The sequence below is a fragment of the Thermobia domestica genome, chromosome 8, assembly GCF_964235325.1.
Source record: "Thermobia domestica chromosome 8, izTheDome1.hap1.1, whole genome shotgun sequence".
NCBI classification, from domain to species: Eukaryota; Metazoa; Arthropoda; class Insecta; order Zygentoma; family Lepismatidae; genus Thermobia; species Thermobia domestica.
The window spans coordinates 189,509,479-189,526,079 of NC_137461.1; the positions used below are offsets into that span (position 1 = coordinate 189,509,479).

Sequence of the window (16,601 nt, forward strand, 5' to 3'; positions counted from 1 at the left end):
GTTTTGGAACATTAGAAATGTCTTTCCGCTGTTACCATGCAGTTGTGTCTGTTCCCACAAATGAAACAGGATTAAAATAAATTTATTTTCCAACTTGATCGGGAATCACCCAATTTGCATATTGAAGTGCGTCGCTACCTGCACAAATAACTCCCATGCTGTTGAATTGGGTGATATGCTGAAGATGACTTAGCGCTTTTCCCATGGCCTCCTAGATCATCCGATCTCATAGTTCATGTTTATTTTTTTATCTCTTTGGTGGTATGTTAAAAACAATGTATGTGCCTCCACTACTAAAAAATTTGAGTAGCCTCGAGGATCGTATGCACATGTACGATCATTATTAGTGATATGCTAGAACAAATGAGTGGAGACATGGAATATCGCATAGCTGTGTGTCGTGTGACGAAGAAAGCTACATCGAACATTTGTAACAGTACGTCTAAAATTTGGAGAGTTTGTGTATTTTCATGTGTAATCCGTTATTGTATGTGTTATACATTTTATAATACCGTCCTTTTGAACCTGATGAATCATTTATAATCACCCTGTATATCGATCCAGTTCTACTGATAAAATATTCAGTACTTCAGACATGATGAAACAGTATTCAAACTCAATAAAGAAGCATTCCATGTCAATTCAATTACTCGTGGCACTTATATCTAGCGATCTCGTGATATTTTGGAAGGAGTTTTTCTGTTTACCAGTAAGGAAATGCAGCAAAATTTCAGAATTTTTTGTTGCAATGTTTCGAAGATACATTCCGCTAAATTTGTTAGCTATCTCTACCAGCAGCGAGCATTGCTAAGTATACAGTGAGACAAAAATTAACAAAAATAGATGAAGATAGCTAGGGCCACGATTTTTGTTCTATTATGTCAAATATACTTACTGCACTATATTTACTGTTATTTGAGGAATTAGGTAATTTAGGTGTTACAATATAAATGCTAAAATATATAAATTAGTTTAAAAATACGTGAATATATAATGTACGAAAAACTAATTATTACATATCGTCGCTGCGCCTCAAAGAACCGCTATATGTTAAAACCACAACTTTTCAGAAGAAGCAAAAAACATTCCACTCTTAAAATTTTGCCAAATATACACGGAAACACTTGAAAATATGATAAAGTTGATTCTGAGTATATTATGCACTGGACATTGTTGTAGCTTGCTTCAACAATATTATATTACTATTTTTGTGTTTACGTAGCACATATTGGTTTATCTTTTGCGCCTTTATAAGCACATAGAGAATCAATACTATGTGATTAAAACTTGAAGCCTATCTCTTATTTTTTCATTGTTGTGACGAAGCAATTGAATGTTCACTTATCACATTATAAGGGACGCTGCCTGGCAGCTTTGAGGTTTATTTGCACGGCATAACTCATTTTCGACAAAAATGCCACATAGCGGTTCTTCGAGGCGCAGCGACGATATTCAAAATAGTTATAATACACGTATGTTTTAAAGTAATTTTTATTAGAAAAAAAATGCTTTGGAGAAATGAGAGGTTCCTGCTAAAAGTTGTATTTTATAGCACGAAGTGGGTCAAAATTCCTTGAACATCCTTTAATTTGAAACCTGAGAGGAAAATGAAATCCTTTACTGGGAGATTGTAGTAGAGTGATGGCTGCAACTTACACGTGCCGGCGACAATGGCCGGCATATTAAAATCCGTCACATCTTGAATGCAAGTTCAAAATTTAAAATGGGAAGGGAAGGATGTCGTATGTCAAGTAACACTGACATGACCTCAGGAATCCGAAAGCGTAATTGTTTCTTTTACATATTGTATGCTTTGTACTTTGTGAAAATTTCACGGCTGAAAATCACTACAAGCAGCACATGAACTATGTAGTGACATCCCGTTTAATCCACAATCATAGTCGCCGTATCCACTCTAACTGCACACAAGCTCCAATAGAATGTGGTCACACGCGGTAGTAAATGCGTTCCTGTAGGTGCCTCACACTGAGGGATTTCTCAGCATACATCATCTGCTTTAGATAGTCCAACTGAAATCAAGATGTGTGAGATTAGGTCATCTGGGCGATCATTCCACGGGGATCTTTACCAACAATGCTAGAACCATCGGTGCCATCTCCTCTTTAGCGGCAGTCTTTGGTCGCCCGCTACGTGCCCTACCTTCCACAGCGCCAGTTTCTGAGAATTTGACAATATCGTACGCGACAGTGCTATGCAATATATTTGTCTGGATGGCGTCAGTTGAAGTCCTCTGCAATGTCTTTGGAACTATGATCTGATATTAAGAGATTTCTATCTTTTATTCCTTTGTCAGAGGCGTCTTAGTTCACTTGCATCAACAATAGATTATGTCAGTAAAGATGAGACTTTTCAAACTTTCAGTGTTCATAACATACCGTACAAGATATGACATCTTTAAATTTCTGAGCTAACGCTAGTGTCATCGATATGCGAAATTCTTCCTCTCCCATTTGAAATTTCGAACTTGCATGTAAGATGATTATGTCTAGGAATCCCATAGGTTGGAGACATGGAATTTGATATGTTGACTTTTCAATTAAAATAACTAAACACGTGGTTCAGCGTATTTTGATATTTATCCCAGAACGGAAGGAAAGAGGAGGAAAGAAAAAGTGGTGAGGATTGCGATTATTAAAATAAGATATCCATATCTTGGAATGCTTTAAGGTTAGACACACGAAATTTGGTATTTGGATTTACAATTTAAAATAATTTAAAACGTGTTTCAGCGCTTTTTTAATGCTTGACATAAAATGGAAGAAATGGGTGTGGTGTTAGTTCACCAAGATGCCCATACGAAATATTCGAATTTCGTGAGAGACTTCAAGTTCAAACAAATATTACCACAGTAATTACGTGGGTTCTTTGAAAGTTGAAGACATATAACTCACTTTTAAGTGCATTGCAGATTAAAACTTAACACACATATTACAAGACAATACTAATAAGCAATGTGGAGTTTTTTCTTTAACCGTCATTTCTTCAAAATAGTATTTCTTACAGCATTTGGTATTTAATCTACAAATATGAGCAATTTTCAAGTTAGAGAAATTCCTTAAAATGAGGAAAATATTTGTGATTAAAATTTAGCAAATCTATATATGATTATATAAACGAACTAGAAAATTATAGCTACAGTAATAGAAATTTTAAAATCTGTAATAAGCAACGCTTATTTTGACATAAAAATAATATTTCTAAGTGTGGTAGTTCAAATTCTACAATAATTTTTGTTCAAGGAGTTGCTAAAAATGTGATCGTGACACGTACATTTTCATATTATGTAATGGTTGCTACAAGGAAATAGTGCAACACATACATGAAATATTTATGTGGTTTACAGCTTGAGTAAACAAACATGTTTACCAAATTTGAAGAATATCTGAGATGGTGGGTGTCATCAAAATATATATCGGTTAAATTGACACGGAATGACCTTAAAATATTTTATTTGCTCTTCCTACTTATATTGTGAATAAGAAATTAATAAACTTCGCAACTTCGAAACTAAAATACTTTCTCACATTGCAATCATTATATAATTTATCCAATACTAATTTCAGCACGCGTTCCTTCTATACGCGAACCGTTGGGATGCAGTCGTGCAGACGGTAAGAGGCCAGATGGTATGACCTTAATACCGTGGAAGAAAGGAAAAGCACTTTTATGGGATTTTACTTGTTCCGATACCTTCGCCCCATCAAATCTACAATCTTCTTCGGCACAAGCTGGCAACGTGGCTGCTCGCCGTGAAAGAGAAATACGCAAAAAGTACAGCAATTTACTTGACAAATATCATTTTGTCACTATAGCTATCGAATCAGGTGGTTCCTGGGGTCCCGAAGGTCTTAACTTTATAAAAGAAGTCGGACACCGCATTTATTTATCGTCAAGAGACGCTAGAGCAACCTCTTTTCTACTGCAACGCATCAGTATGGCAGTACAAAGAGGGAACGCTGCATCAGTTTTGGGAACGCTACCATCTGGTAACGAATTGGAGGAGATCTTTTTTTCTGTAATTATCTCGGCGAAAATTTGAAAGTGCTGTTGTTTTAAAGTTTGTCGACAATTGTTAATCATTTTAAATTAACCTATATATGTTTTTCTTGTAATTATGTTCATTTGCTTATTCTTTTATATATCGCAACAATTGTTCCGTACGTGTTGTCAATTTCCAATATTATTGTTCTCATAGTCTATGTTTCTACACATATATTGTTAAATTGTCTTGCATTGTTAAATTTGTCTACATGCTTGTGTTGAATAATAGCTTTTTTTTAAATTTGTACATTATATTTAATGTAAATCACAGTGTATATCCATTAAATGTTTTTCTTAATAAATAAAAAAAATTATCCAATATGTATATACTTAATACAGTTCATACACATAAAAGTGAATTCTATCAGCATAATATTCATCCTGCATAATTAGCATTCCTTACTCGCTTACCACCTAACTCTTACCTCGCTTTTTTATCATCGTTCCTAACAAATGATATCATAGCAGATCGTAAATTCTCAACAGACATAACAGCTTTTCGCATTCTTAGAGGTTTATGTCTTCTACGTTCTGACGTTCGAAGTTTCTGAAATTCTCTCTTCAATGCGTCCATTCCTCGCAGGGAAGCTAGTTCCTGATCAGTTCGGGTCTTCTCAACCATCTTAAGCATTATGTTCTCTGGCTATAAAAGAAAAAAAATAGTTTAAACGTACAGGTTCAATGAACAGAATTAACTAAACAAACAATAGTTTCTAGAGTTCATATACTGTCCTAATGTACTAAGTTCAACAAAATTTTGTATCTTTCACAATACTGTACATACAAAGAAAACTAAATGTGGGAAGGAGCAAATGCTACAACGAACTAAGTACTATCAAATAACAGAAAATTCATTCAAGATGCAACAATTCTTAATCATTTCCAAATTTAAAATTACCACAGTGTAGTAGGATACAATCTTCATGCTAGAAGGAAAAAACTGATCAAGGAGAAAACAATGTGGACTTAGAAAACTTAGCAAATAACAAGAAGAAATACGAAGCAGAATTAAACAACCTATTTAATATCTTAAAAGAGAGAGAAAATCAAGACGACATCGATTGTGAAAGCAAGAGCATGACTAGGGTAAAAGATGCAGACAGCAAATAGTAAAATTTACCCCCCCCCCACCAAAAAAAAAAAAATAAGCAGCAAGATTTCAGTAAATATGAAACTTTTAAAAGGGAAATTAAAGAAGAAGAAGAAGAAGAAGAAGAAGAGATTATTAAGAGAATTGAATATATAGCACTGAGTTAAGACGGCGGTGGTAAAATAGAGATGTACGAAAACTAAAAATTTTGATGCAAAACACACATACATGGAGAGAAGATTGGAATAGTACTTAATCCGGACGGCAATACTGTTCTAAAGTTCCAGAGGCTGCAAATGTCTGTTATGAAAGAACGAACCTAACTGCAGTATGTGCGATGACACTTTGTATGTAACCCGTACAGGCAGAATGGCATGATCACGAAAACAAGGTAGCAGTGATAGCGCTACATAGGGTTGGAAAACTAGCGAGTAAAATTTTCAACACGCTTTAAAAATGCAAAATCAGTTGCATGTTTGTGTACCATACAATCCAAGCGTTCCTTGATATTGGGTCCATTCTGGATTGTCCGAGAAAAGGCCATCCACGAAGTACAAGAACTGCAGAAACTGTTAAAGTAGTTGCGGTGCATGTGAGAAGGAATTTTGTACGGAAACAAACACTACTGATTAATGATATGAACATCTCCAAGCGAAAAAAATCAAAACTATTCAGGGACGATCATGGTCTTTGAACTTACTGACAGTCAAAAAGACACTTTCGGATTGTCACGTCTGAAGGCATAAACGAAGCGTAGATCCGAACGCCTGCTCCAGCTGTACGTGAACGGTGGGAACAGACAGATCCTTCACTGATGAGCGACTGTTCACACCATCGATGAGAATGTCAATCGTCAAAATGATAAGGTGTATGCCTCATCAGGGATGTTGAAAACCGACTTTTCCTGTTTTATTTTATGCGAAAAAGTTGTCTAAAGTGAAGAGACATCGCAGCATTTAGAGATAGAATTTATTAGTCTCGTAAAAACCATTGATTGTTATCGACACTATCTCGTAAATGAATTCGATGTGTAAATGGACAACAAGACACTGTCATGGATCCTAGGAAACGCCAAGAAACTTTACAAATATGGTCCTCTGGTGATGTTAAATTTCCTCAAATCTTTCCGACGATATAGTCTGTCTGTTTTTGTGGTTTCTTGTTTGTGGAAAGAATTGGTCAGGAACGTGAAAGGGATCTGTTGTGCAGCGAAGACGATTGCAAGCAAGGTACAAGAATATAGCGGTTTCCTTCTTAGTGCTCTATCCTTACTGTGAATGCGTTCAATTTTGTGTGTCCTGTTTGTGATAATATTCGTTATCGTTTACGTAATTCAGTTACACGAGTTTTTGAACATGTTACATTTGACCACACGTTCAAACAGTAAGTTGAAAGTTTTAATTATTTGATATTAATTCTAGACCTAACAAATTCTGGATTCATTATTTTTAGTAATAACTTCATTCCTGCCCATACAAAAATGAAAAATCTGTACAGGTACTGTACAGGCACTGGAAATGCACGTCTAGTGCATGTGTTACATTTTTCCAGGTCCTGTTTTATGCATGTTGTATGTTACGTACCTGTTTCGTGAAAGAAAACAGGTGTTTCTTGATCTGTAAGTGCATGTATTGAGAGATATTTTGAGGTAAACGGACATACGCTGTACAGTGAGCTCGGTAATATCAATGTGCAGTGCATGTACAGACATTGGTTTTGCCTTCAACATGTTAAAAAAGTAACAAGCACTGTACAAGCGCTGAAAAAATGCGTTGAACAGTGAATGTTTAATAGTTTAAATACAAGCATTTTACATGTTGCATGTACAGTGAATGTTCCTGTGAAAAATACATGCAATTCTACAGAAAAGTACACCTGTATTGACGTCTGTTCTGCACTGACCATACACTGTCTGTACATAGCCCTTCCTAATAGCAATGTACAGGCAATGTACAGCTGCATGTCTAACACCTGACAGGGAATAATTGAACAGGTGTTGTACAAACTACCTCCAGACTCCAGAAACATTTCCTTTACAGAGGCTGTTTTTAATAACATGTAATGTCAGGAATGTCAGGAATGAACAGGCACTGCACATGGGTTCAAAACATGTGTTGTACAGTATAGGTTTGATAGCCTGTACCCAGACATGGTACATGTTGGATATCAATGAATGATTCTGTGAAGAAAACATGCAATTCGACAGAAAAGTACACCTGTATTGACGTCTGTTGAGCATTGGCCATACACTGCCTGTACATAGCCATTCCTAACAGCAATGTACAGGCGATGAACAGTTGTATGTTTAACCCTGACAAGGAATAGTTGAACAAATGTTGTAGGAATGACTTCCAGGCTCCAAAAACATTCTCTTTACAGAGACTGTTTTTAACGTTAACATGTTTGAAATGAATAGGCACTCCACATGCGTTCAAAACATGCATTGCATATTATGTGTTTGATAGCCTGTACACAGACATGTTACATGTACAATGATTTTTTTTTCTTTTTTTTTATAGCATACATGCAAATCGATCACGAAGTATACCTTGAATGGCGTCTGTTCTACATTGATCGTACATTGGCTGTACATTAGAGATGCAAGGGCTCAGAAAAAAACGGCTTTTTTGGAAGAAAAAAAAACGATATTTTCTGCTTCGCTTTTTTGCTTGAGAAATTTTGGGCTTTTTTCAAAATTTTGCTTTAAATTGATAAAGCAGACTTTGTTTCGCTTCTCTATAACACAAAAAGTCATTTAATTAGTGGTTGATGCCGATAATATAAAACCTCGAAAATAAACCATGAATTTCGAAAAGGTATTTCAAACAATTTTTCTTCAACATATTTACGTTATGAATTCCAAAGGATTAACCAATGTATATAATAAGAATTTTTTAACCTCCTATATACAAAAGTAAGAAGAGTTGGCAAGAACCATGGTTGTTTTTGAAAATGTTAAAAACCCGTTTTTTTTTGAGGGGGGGGAGTTTAAACCAGTTTTTTTAAACCAGTTTTTTTGATTTAGATATTTTGCTTATGTATTTATATTACATATTCACAGAAATAAGTTTGTTTCGCCTTGGTGTTATTATGCAACAACGGGGTTATGCTGGAAGAGGTCCAATAAGCTTAAAGAAGCCCGGTCAGTAAATTTCTTAAATTGAGAAACTCCCGCCCTAGCCATCGGGAAAATCCCGTCATTACTTTAAATGTAAAACAATAACGGGAAAATCCTGTTATTGCTTTGCATGTAAAATTTAAAAGTCAACGTATCATAATCAGTACGCTAAAACTGAGGTACCGTCAAATGGGGTGAATAGAAACATGGGGGTGAATAGAAACAAAACTCCCAGATTAGTTTTGGATTTATCTGGACGATAAATTAATCAAGAAAACTGAAATTTCTTAACATAGTCTTATACGGCTAAAGTGTCCAGGGCAGAGACAAAATGTTTTACTGAGTTGGGAACACTGAGGTAGACGGCAGTAGCATTAATGTGTTACTGAAATCTTACACGGTATTTTAGCGCTCCTTAAACTTTCTTGGTAAGTATGACATTTTCATATTTGTTGCATTTGAACATATGCCTATTTTGTAGTTTGTTGTTTCATTTAATGAGGTTCATAGTAAAAGTTTTCCTTTTGTAAATTATTTTTAATAAAAGTTTAACTTTACTGGGTTATTGTTATGATTTTTAATTAGTGGGGTGAATAGAAACACTTCTTGGGAAATTCTTGAAATTCCTCAGAGTGGAAAATTCTTGAGGAGCAGAAAAAAGGACCTGATAGGAATGTATCAACCATCTCTAAGAACAAATTTCCAAGTCTTCTGAAAAAAAAAAAGTGTGAAACTGAAGGAGGAAAATATCAGGGCTGGATTTGAAAAGTGTCGAATTTTTCCCCTTTGTCGAGACCAAATACTGAGGATGTTGCCAAAAAAAGACAATGAACGAGAAGAAACAGAACAGCAAAAGTCATCTCAGACTGTAAACCGTTCCCTTATGGATCTTCTCAGGAGCATGAGAGAAGATGAAAAAATTAAATAAGGGAAGAAGAGAGTACGAATAGATGTTTCTGGTAAGAGTTTTGGTTTGTTTTCTGAAAATGATACATTTTCATCAAATCACAACGAAACTCAACCTACCTTTGTATTGTCGGAAGAGGAGAAAGACAACACTCCAGAAGACAACATTCCAGACGATCACGAACTAGATGATGGTTTTCTAAAGCTGGTGATTTTGCTGTGGTAAAATGAGAAGCTAAAACTCGATGAGACTATTCAGCACCCAAGTGCGAAAATGGGAACATGATGCATATGTGGGAGTGTTTTATAAGAGAGCACATAAACAATGAAATTTTCAGAACGAAACTGTTGGGTTTTATTAGGAGTTCGTCAGCACGCTTTAAGTATATGATAACTTTCGGGCCCCTTCGTGGCTAAGCGGTTAGCATACGCGCCTTTGGTGTGGGAGACCCGGGTTCGATTCCCGGCGGGGGCTCATGTAGTTCTGATTCTACGTTAATCAGTAAATCCACGTCTCATATAGCCTCGCTGCTGAACGGGACGTAAACCTCAAAATCAACTCAACTCATGATAAGTTTCCCTGATGATTTCAGTGGTTTAAATCTTATTCAAATATCATCAAAACTATATGGTCGTTTATACCTATATTGTACATTGTATTGTTTTATAAGTTTGTAACTTATGTAATACTGGTCTTATTGAACTAATATCTTGCAGATATCAAATAAATAGTTCGTTTCAACAAATACGCTGTTTCTTTTTTACCTTTCCAATAGTATAAAAGAAACAACAATGAAAATAAAGTAATTGTTTCTATTCACCCCATGGGTAGGGGTGAATAGAAACATTAAGAAAAATCAAGGTGAAGAAAAGTGGAATTGATAAATTAATATGACGTTTACTGAAATTCATTAGCATATTAAGACCTTTCTTTTGGAATAATCTGATACGCGAAATCTTTAACATTACCAGACTTATATTCTCATATAGCCAAAAATGTGTTTCTATTCACCCCATTTGACGGTATTAAATTACAAATTTAGTATGTAGATATCACTGAAAGTCCAATCCAAGCTAATGTTGGAAGCTACGTAGGCAATCGATAAATTCTGCCAATTTCTACCAATATATTTAAGCAACCTTGGCTTCTTTATAAAACAGCAGGCATTCAGGCATTCAGAAATATACAATTGGGTTTTGTTTCGTATGTTTAGGCTTAACATCCTTACGTAATACCGAGGTATCAAGAAGACTTTCGCTTAAAGTGATATCCGAACCTCTACTTGGTTTACGCATGAAAGAAGGGTTGTGATTCGACAGAGAATTGAACATGGGATACCTTGATTAAAAGGTGAAAAGGAAATAAAACTAATGCAGATGGTTGGATATGTGGAAACGTCCCCATGAAGTTCACACGATTCGCATTTTTCGTTCTTTTTATTTTTTTGGTTTAAACCAGTTATTAAAAAAAAAAAAAAAACAGCTGGTGTAAACCAGCACTCTAAAAGTAAAAACTTCTTTTAAAAAATACACAAATAACTAGCGAAATTGTATGTGGTATTTTTACTTCAAAATATTCCATACCCTCTTTTTGAAACAAAATAAAATTAAAACATAAGAGAAATACTTAGATTTATATGATACACTTAAAGGCTGCACATCTAGAGCTTTTGGTTCTGTATATTCTTGAAATTCTACAGTTAAGTTTTATATAACCACCATCATGGTTTACTCAATCCTCAAGTATTCTGAAGTTTTAACAAGAGGGATTCAACATATCATTACAGAACTCCCCCCCCCCCCTTCTTCCAAAAAAGGGCTATGGAATATATTTAAGCTAAATACAACTGCACAACAAACATGACTGAGTGGTTAGCTTTTGCGCTTCTATCGGGAAGTCCGGGATTCAACCCAGCATTCGACCATTCTGACAAAACTTTTCTTCATTCCATCTGTGAATGCAGAAATAGTGCGTATACTGCGAGTTGGCTGACTTCTTTTCTTATTGTTTTTAAATCGTTATTATTACTAATTACCAGCAGTGACAGTTTTGCGAAGGTTAGGGGGGCGGTCTTTCGGACTGAAGCCTTTTCCCCAAAGTTAGGGAATGTCTAAAACAAACGAAATATCTATTAGTTTGCCTTTACTCATAAACCTTAAGCTCCCGTCAAATAAAAATTACGAATGTTTACAAAAACAAAACATTAGTAAGAAAAACCCCTCCCAAAATACTTTTCTAAATCCGCACTGATTCTCAGTATAAAATGATCTTCAAGGTTGTATCCGGAAGATTATTGCTAAATATATAAACGAAACGAAATATTAGTTATGCCTGTACTCATAAACTTCAAGCACCTCCCAAATAAAATTAGAACTTTTCAGAAAACGAAACCCCTCCCAAAGTACTTTTCTAAATCTGCTACTGATTATTTGTATAAATTGGTATTCAAGGTTGTATCCGAAAAATTATTGCTAATTCATTGCACAGCTCAGTGTAACAGAAATGTGGAAAAAATGAAATGAAATCTTTTGAGTTTTACGTCCCACGCTTATGCCGGTTAGGCTAAAGTAGACTGTGATGATGAGTAATGAATGAAATGGTGGAATGAAGAAAGTGGGAGGAAACGGGAGAACCCCGAGAAAACCCACGCACACGGTGTTTGTCCACCACAAAGTTCACTTGGCGGGGGCTGGGATCGAACCCGGGACCCCAAGCACCAGAGGTGAACGCTCTACCACTGAGCCACCGCGGCCCCAAAGAAGAAATGTGGAAGTACGGTTTGACGGATATATAGAAAAACGTCAGTTTAACTTTTGCGCTAGAAGCTAGAGTACTAAGCTCTTAGAAATGAAACACGGATTACAAACTTAAATAATCTAGAAAAGAAAAAAAATGTCGATAACTCAAAAGTTAAATAGCATCTAAAATTGCCCTCAAATACTACATTCTTCATGTTAGCTTTAATTCGTAAAACATGTGCTCCATCCATCTTCATGGTGAATTTCAGAGCGAAATATGGCATGTAGGTCATGGAATTCTTATCTAACTATAGAATATACTACAAGAAAGCTATTTAGATAGAATTGATTGATTGATTGATTTTGAGTTTTACGTCCCGTTCAGCAGCGAGGCTATATGAGACGTGGACCTACTGATTAACGTGGAATCCGAACCACATGAGCTCCCGCCGGGAATCGAACCCGGGTCTCCAGCTATTTAGATAGAAAAATCATGAAAATGAAAAAAGCCAAAATTTCCAAAATTCTCGTTTTTTCCTCCAAAAAAGCCGGTTTTTATGTGAAAAAAAAAACATCGATTCAAAAAAGCCGGCTTTTTTGCATCTCTACTGTACATTGCTATTGTTAACAGCAATGTACATGCGATGTACATCTGCATGTTTAACATCTGACAAAGAATAGTTGAGTACGTATTGTACAAACGGCTTCCAGACCCCCAAAAAAAAACGCCCTTTACAGAGGCTGTTTTTAATGTTAACATGTAAGAAATGAACAGGCACTGCACATGTGTTCAAAACATGCATTGTACAGTATGTGTTTGATAGCCTGTACACAGACGCGTTACATGTTGCATGTACAATGAATGTATATTTGGAGAATACATGCAATTCGACAGAAAAGGTATTACTGGATTGATGTTTCTTGTCTGCATTATCGTACATTGGTAGCACACAGCTCGTGCTAACAGCAATGTACAGCTGCATGTTCAACACCTAATACGAAATGCCTGAACATGTGTTGTATAAACCCTTTCCAGACTTCCGAAACATTCCCGTTACATTGGATGTCCTTAACGTTAACATGTTTGAAATCAACAAGCACTGTACAGTCACTCAAACCTTAGGTTGTACACTATCTGTTTACTAGCATGTACACAGGCGTACATGTTGCAGGTACAGCGAATGTTACTGTGAAGAATACATGCAATTCGACAGAAAAGTACATCTGGATTGATGTCTGTTTTGCATTGACTATACATTGGCTGTACAAAGCTACTGCTAACAACAATGTACAGGTGATGTACAGCTATACGGTTAACACCCAACAAGGGATAGTTAAACGTGTGTTATACAAGCGATTTCCAAATTACCGAAAGATTCCTTGCAGAGAAGCAGATTTTAATGTTAACATTGAACGTACCCGCTTCGCTTCGTCAGACCAACAATTGAAGAAATACCGCGCCTCCTCCCTCCCCCTTGCCGATGGGGCTAAACTTGGATTTGAATGGCTTCTGGATTAGTACTAATCATCTCAGCGATCCCAACAACTATGTATTGGATACTTATCTTGATCAATTTGAATATTTTATTACCCCTCCCTTAATGTCGATGGGAGGCTAAACTTGAATAGAACGACTTCGTAATTGTCATTGTTCATCTAAGCGACCCTGAAAACTATAGATTCAACACAAATATTGAACGTTTGGGTTATTTTACATATAACGCATTATCAATTCCCCATATAGAATATAGAAAATACCCGCTCCCCTCCCTAAAAGAGTGAATTTTCGAAAACATTAAAGGACATATCTGTTTATTTTTAATTACGAGCTAATATACCCAATTTCAGCTTAATGAGTTGAATAGTTCGTGAGATACTAATCCTTCGTTAAGAAAAAAAAATCACCACTGCTCCCCCTTAGGATGTATTATAATCAAAGTGAATATTATAAATCCCCTGTATAACCCAGATTGAGTCTAACTGTATACCAAAAATTATTTCATTCGGCCTTATCGTTTGGCCGTGATGAAATGACAAATATCATAACTTTTAATTTTACTGGCCTTCGGCTAGCTGGAGGCTTCGCACACAGACAATGGCGTAGACAGGATTTCATTTTGAGGAGAGCCGGGGGTCTACTCCCGGAAAAATTTTCACTGAAAACGCGATTTTAGACTTTATTTTAACAACTTTTAAAAATTTCGGGGTGTTCAGATCCCTGGATCCTCCCTAGCTACGCCACTTCTCCCAGACGCCCGTAATGGCTCGGCCTACGGCTTCGCACCTCATAAACCAGTAAATATACCGAATTTCAGTTCAAATGCTAAGTGTCATGTCTCTTACCTTCCAGAATTTCGAGCTATACCGAATTTCAGTTCAAGTAACAGGGGGTAAACCCACCGCTTTTGCTTGTAGCTCGGCCTACGGCCTCGCACCTCATGAACCTGCAACCATACCGAATTTAAGTCGAAATACCAAGTTTCATGACTCTGTTCCCAGATCCCAAGGTATAAACATCTTATTTTAATATTGTATTCCTCTACACAGTTTTCTTCCCGCCCTTTTCTTTCCTTCTAGGTTACATATAGATATAAAAACAGAAATACAGATCTATATTTTAAATAAGAGGTTCAAATACCAAATTTCATGTTTCTAACGTTCAGAGATTCTGAAATATCGACGTCTTATTACAATAACTGCAATCCCCACACCTTTTTTTCCCACCTCTTTTCTTCCCCTTTTTACTAAAATATTTTTTAAAAACGCTAAAACATGTGTCAAATTATTTCAAATGAGAAATCCGAATACCAAATTTCAAGTCTTTAACCGTAACGGATTCGGAGATCGGCCATCTTTTAAAAATTCTTCCCATCCCATTCTCCCTCTTCCCCGTTGAATTTCCAAAAATCCTTCCTTACTGGTACCCTACATCACATATCTTATGTACTGTCCAAATTTCAAGTTTCTAGCTTAAGTGGTTTGACCCATGCGTGAATCAATCAGTTAGTCAGTCACTCTAAACTTTGTCTTTTGTATATTGAGATATGTGTATATGTTTAAGTCATAGGCGTAACTAGAGGGGGCAATGTTGTCCCCCAGAATACCATTACAATACTATATGATCACTGAAAAATTCTTTCAATTCTCAGAAGTAAGGGCCATGCCCCCCTCAGCTAAATATTCTAGTAATGTTAATACCTTAAGCCTCCCCTTCGATGAGTTTCTGGCTACGCCACTGATGTACAGAGCATGTTCGTGTAAAGGAAACATAGATCTTTATAGTAGCTTGTATCCCACTCTCCCTCGTCCCGGTGAATTTCCAAAAATCCATGTTGGTAATATTTGCCTGCAAAATGGGGTTGCTAACTGTGAAGGCTATGTTAACTGTGAAGTACAGCCACAATACATGCACAGGTTTAATGATTGAAAATATCCTCAGAAGATGTCAGCAAAAATGTGAACGGAATTACGTAATTTTATTTATTTAATTCTAACGGCATATAAAATAAAATGATAAAACAAAAAATCATAGAAGTAAATGAACACGCAATGCACACGTATCCTGTACAGGTGTACTATATACCTTACCTGTTCAGTGCATGTAAAAAGTTAATCAACATGCAATACACAAGTAACCTGTACAAGCAATGTACATGTATCTGTACAGGCAAAGTACAAACACTTCACAGTTATTGTGTTGGGTGCTCTAAATGGGTGTTGGGTGTTCTAAATGGGTGCTGCATACCTGAAAAGCACATGTATTTCGCCTTATACACGCAATGTACATGTACTGTTTCTTTCTCTGGACATGTGCATGTATACGAATTTGTGTTTGTGTTTGTGATCCTGAAAACGGCATGTTCCTCACCTGTAAATAAACTGTTTCTTTCTCTGAATATATACTGTACATTGCATGTAAGGTTTCTTGTATGTGTTTGACGCCTGTAAATGCATGTTCTCTGCGTCTATACAGGCACATTAACTGGATAAGTCCAGGCACTCTACAGGTGAAAAGCCGTGTTCCATTTTCAGGCACATGTTTGACATTAACTGTACAGGTGCCTGTTTTTTTCGTATGGGTGGAAAATTAACTTGATCTTATTGTCTGTTTTGACACTTTGAAAGATTCCATTCTCTCCAGACATCTACTAGATGGTATAGATCGATTGCAAGATTTTCCGATATATAGTGCTGGTGATGAAAAATGTTGTGTTGCTGGTTTGCATAATGAGATAAACCAAAATCTCAGATTGGTCAGATTTTGATTTTAAACGTGTAGATTTGACTTGTGTGTGTAAAACTGACTGTTTATATATATATATATATATATATATATATATATATATATATATATATATATATATATATATATATATATATATACAGGGTGTCCGAGAAATCCTTCCCTGATTACAGAAATTGATAACTCAGGCTAGAAATAAGAGAGAAATATGAAACTGGTGTTGAATTGTTTACAAACTATAAAAGTTTTTGTCTGTGTTAGGTTTGTTCTGTTTTACCAAGTCTCAATTCACCAGAGGCAGTCCAAAGGTGAATGTTTGTTGCGCGTTATTGCACGATCGAATTATCGGGCCATTCTTCTTCGCTGAGGATACCATCACATCTGCAGTGTACCTGGATATGTTGCAGCTGTATGCTGTTCCTCAGCTGCTTCAGTATCGCCCA

General features: G+C 36.0%; 1 protein-coding gene across 1 annotated transcript in view; it reads right to left on the minus strand.

Moving 5' to 3' along the window:
• LOC145693383 (uncharacterized) overlaps positions 1-16,601 on the minus strand; it is a 175,698-nt gene that overhangs the window by 140,836 nt on the left and 18,261 nt on the right. Inside the window, exon 3 of the mRNA XM_081769330.1 lies at positions 4,488-4,705. Within this exon, the coding sequence (XP_081625456.1) occupies positions 4,488-4,705 (218 nt within the window). The remainder of the gene's footprint in view (positions 1-4,487; positions 4,706-16,601) is intronic.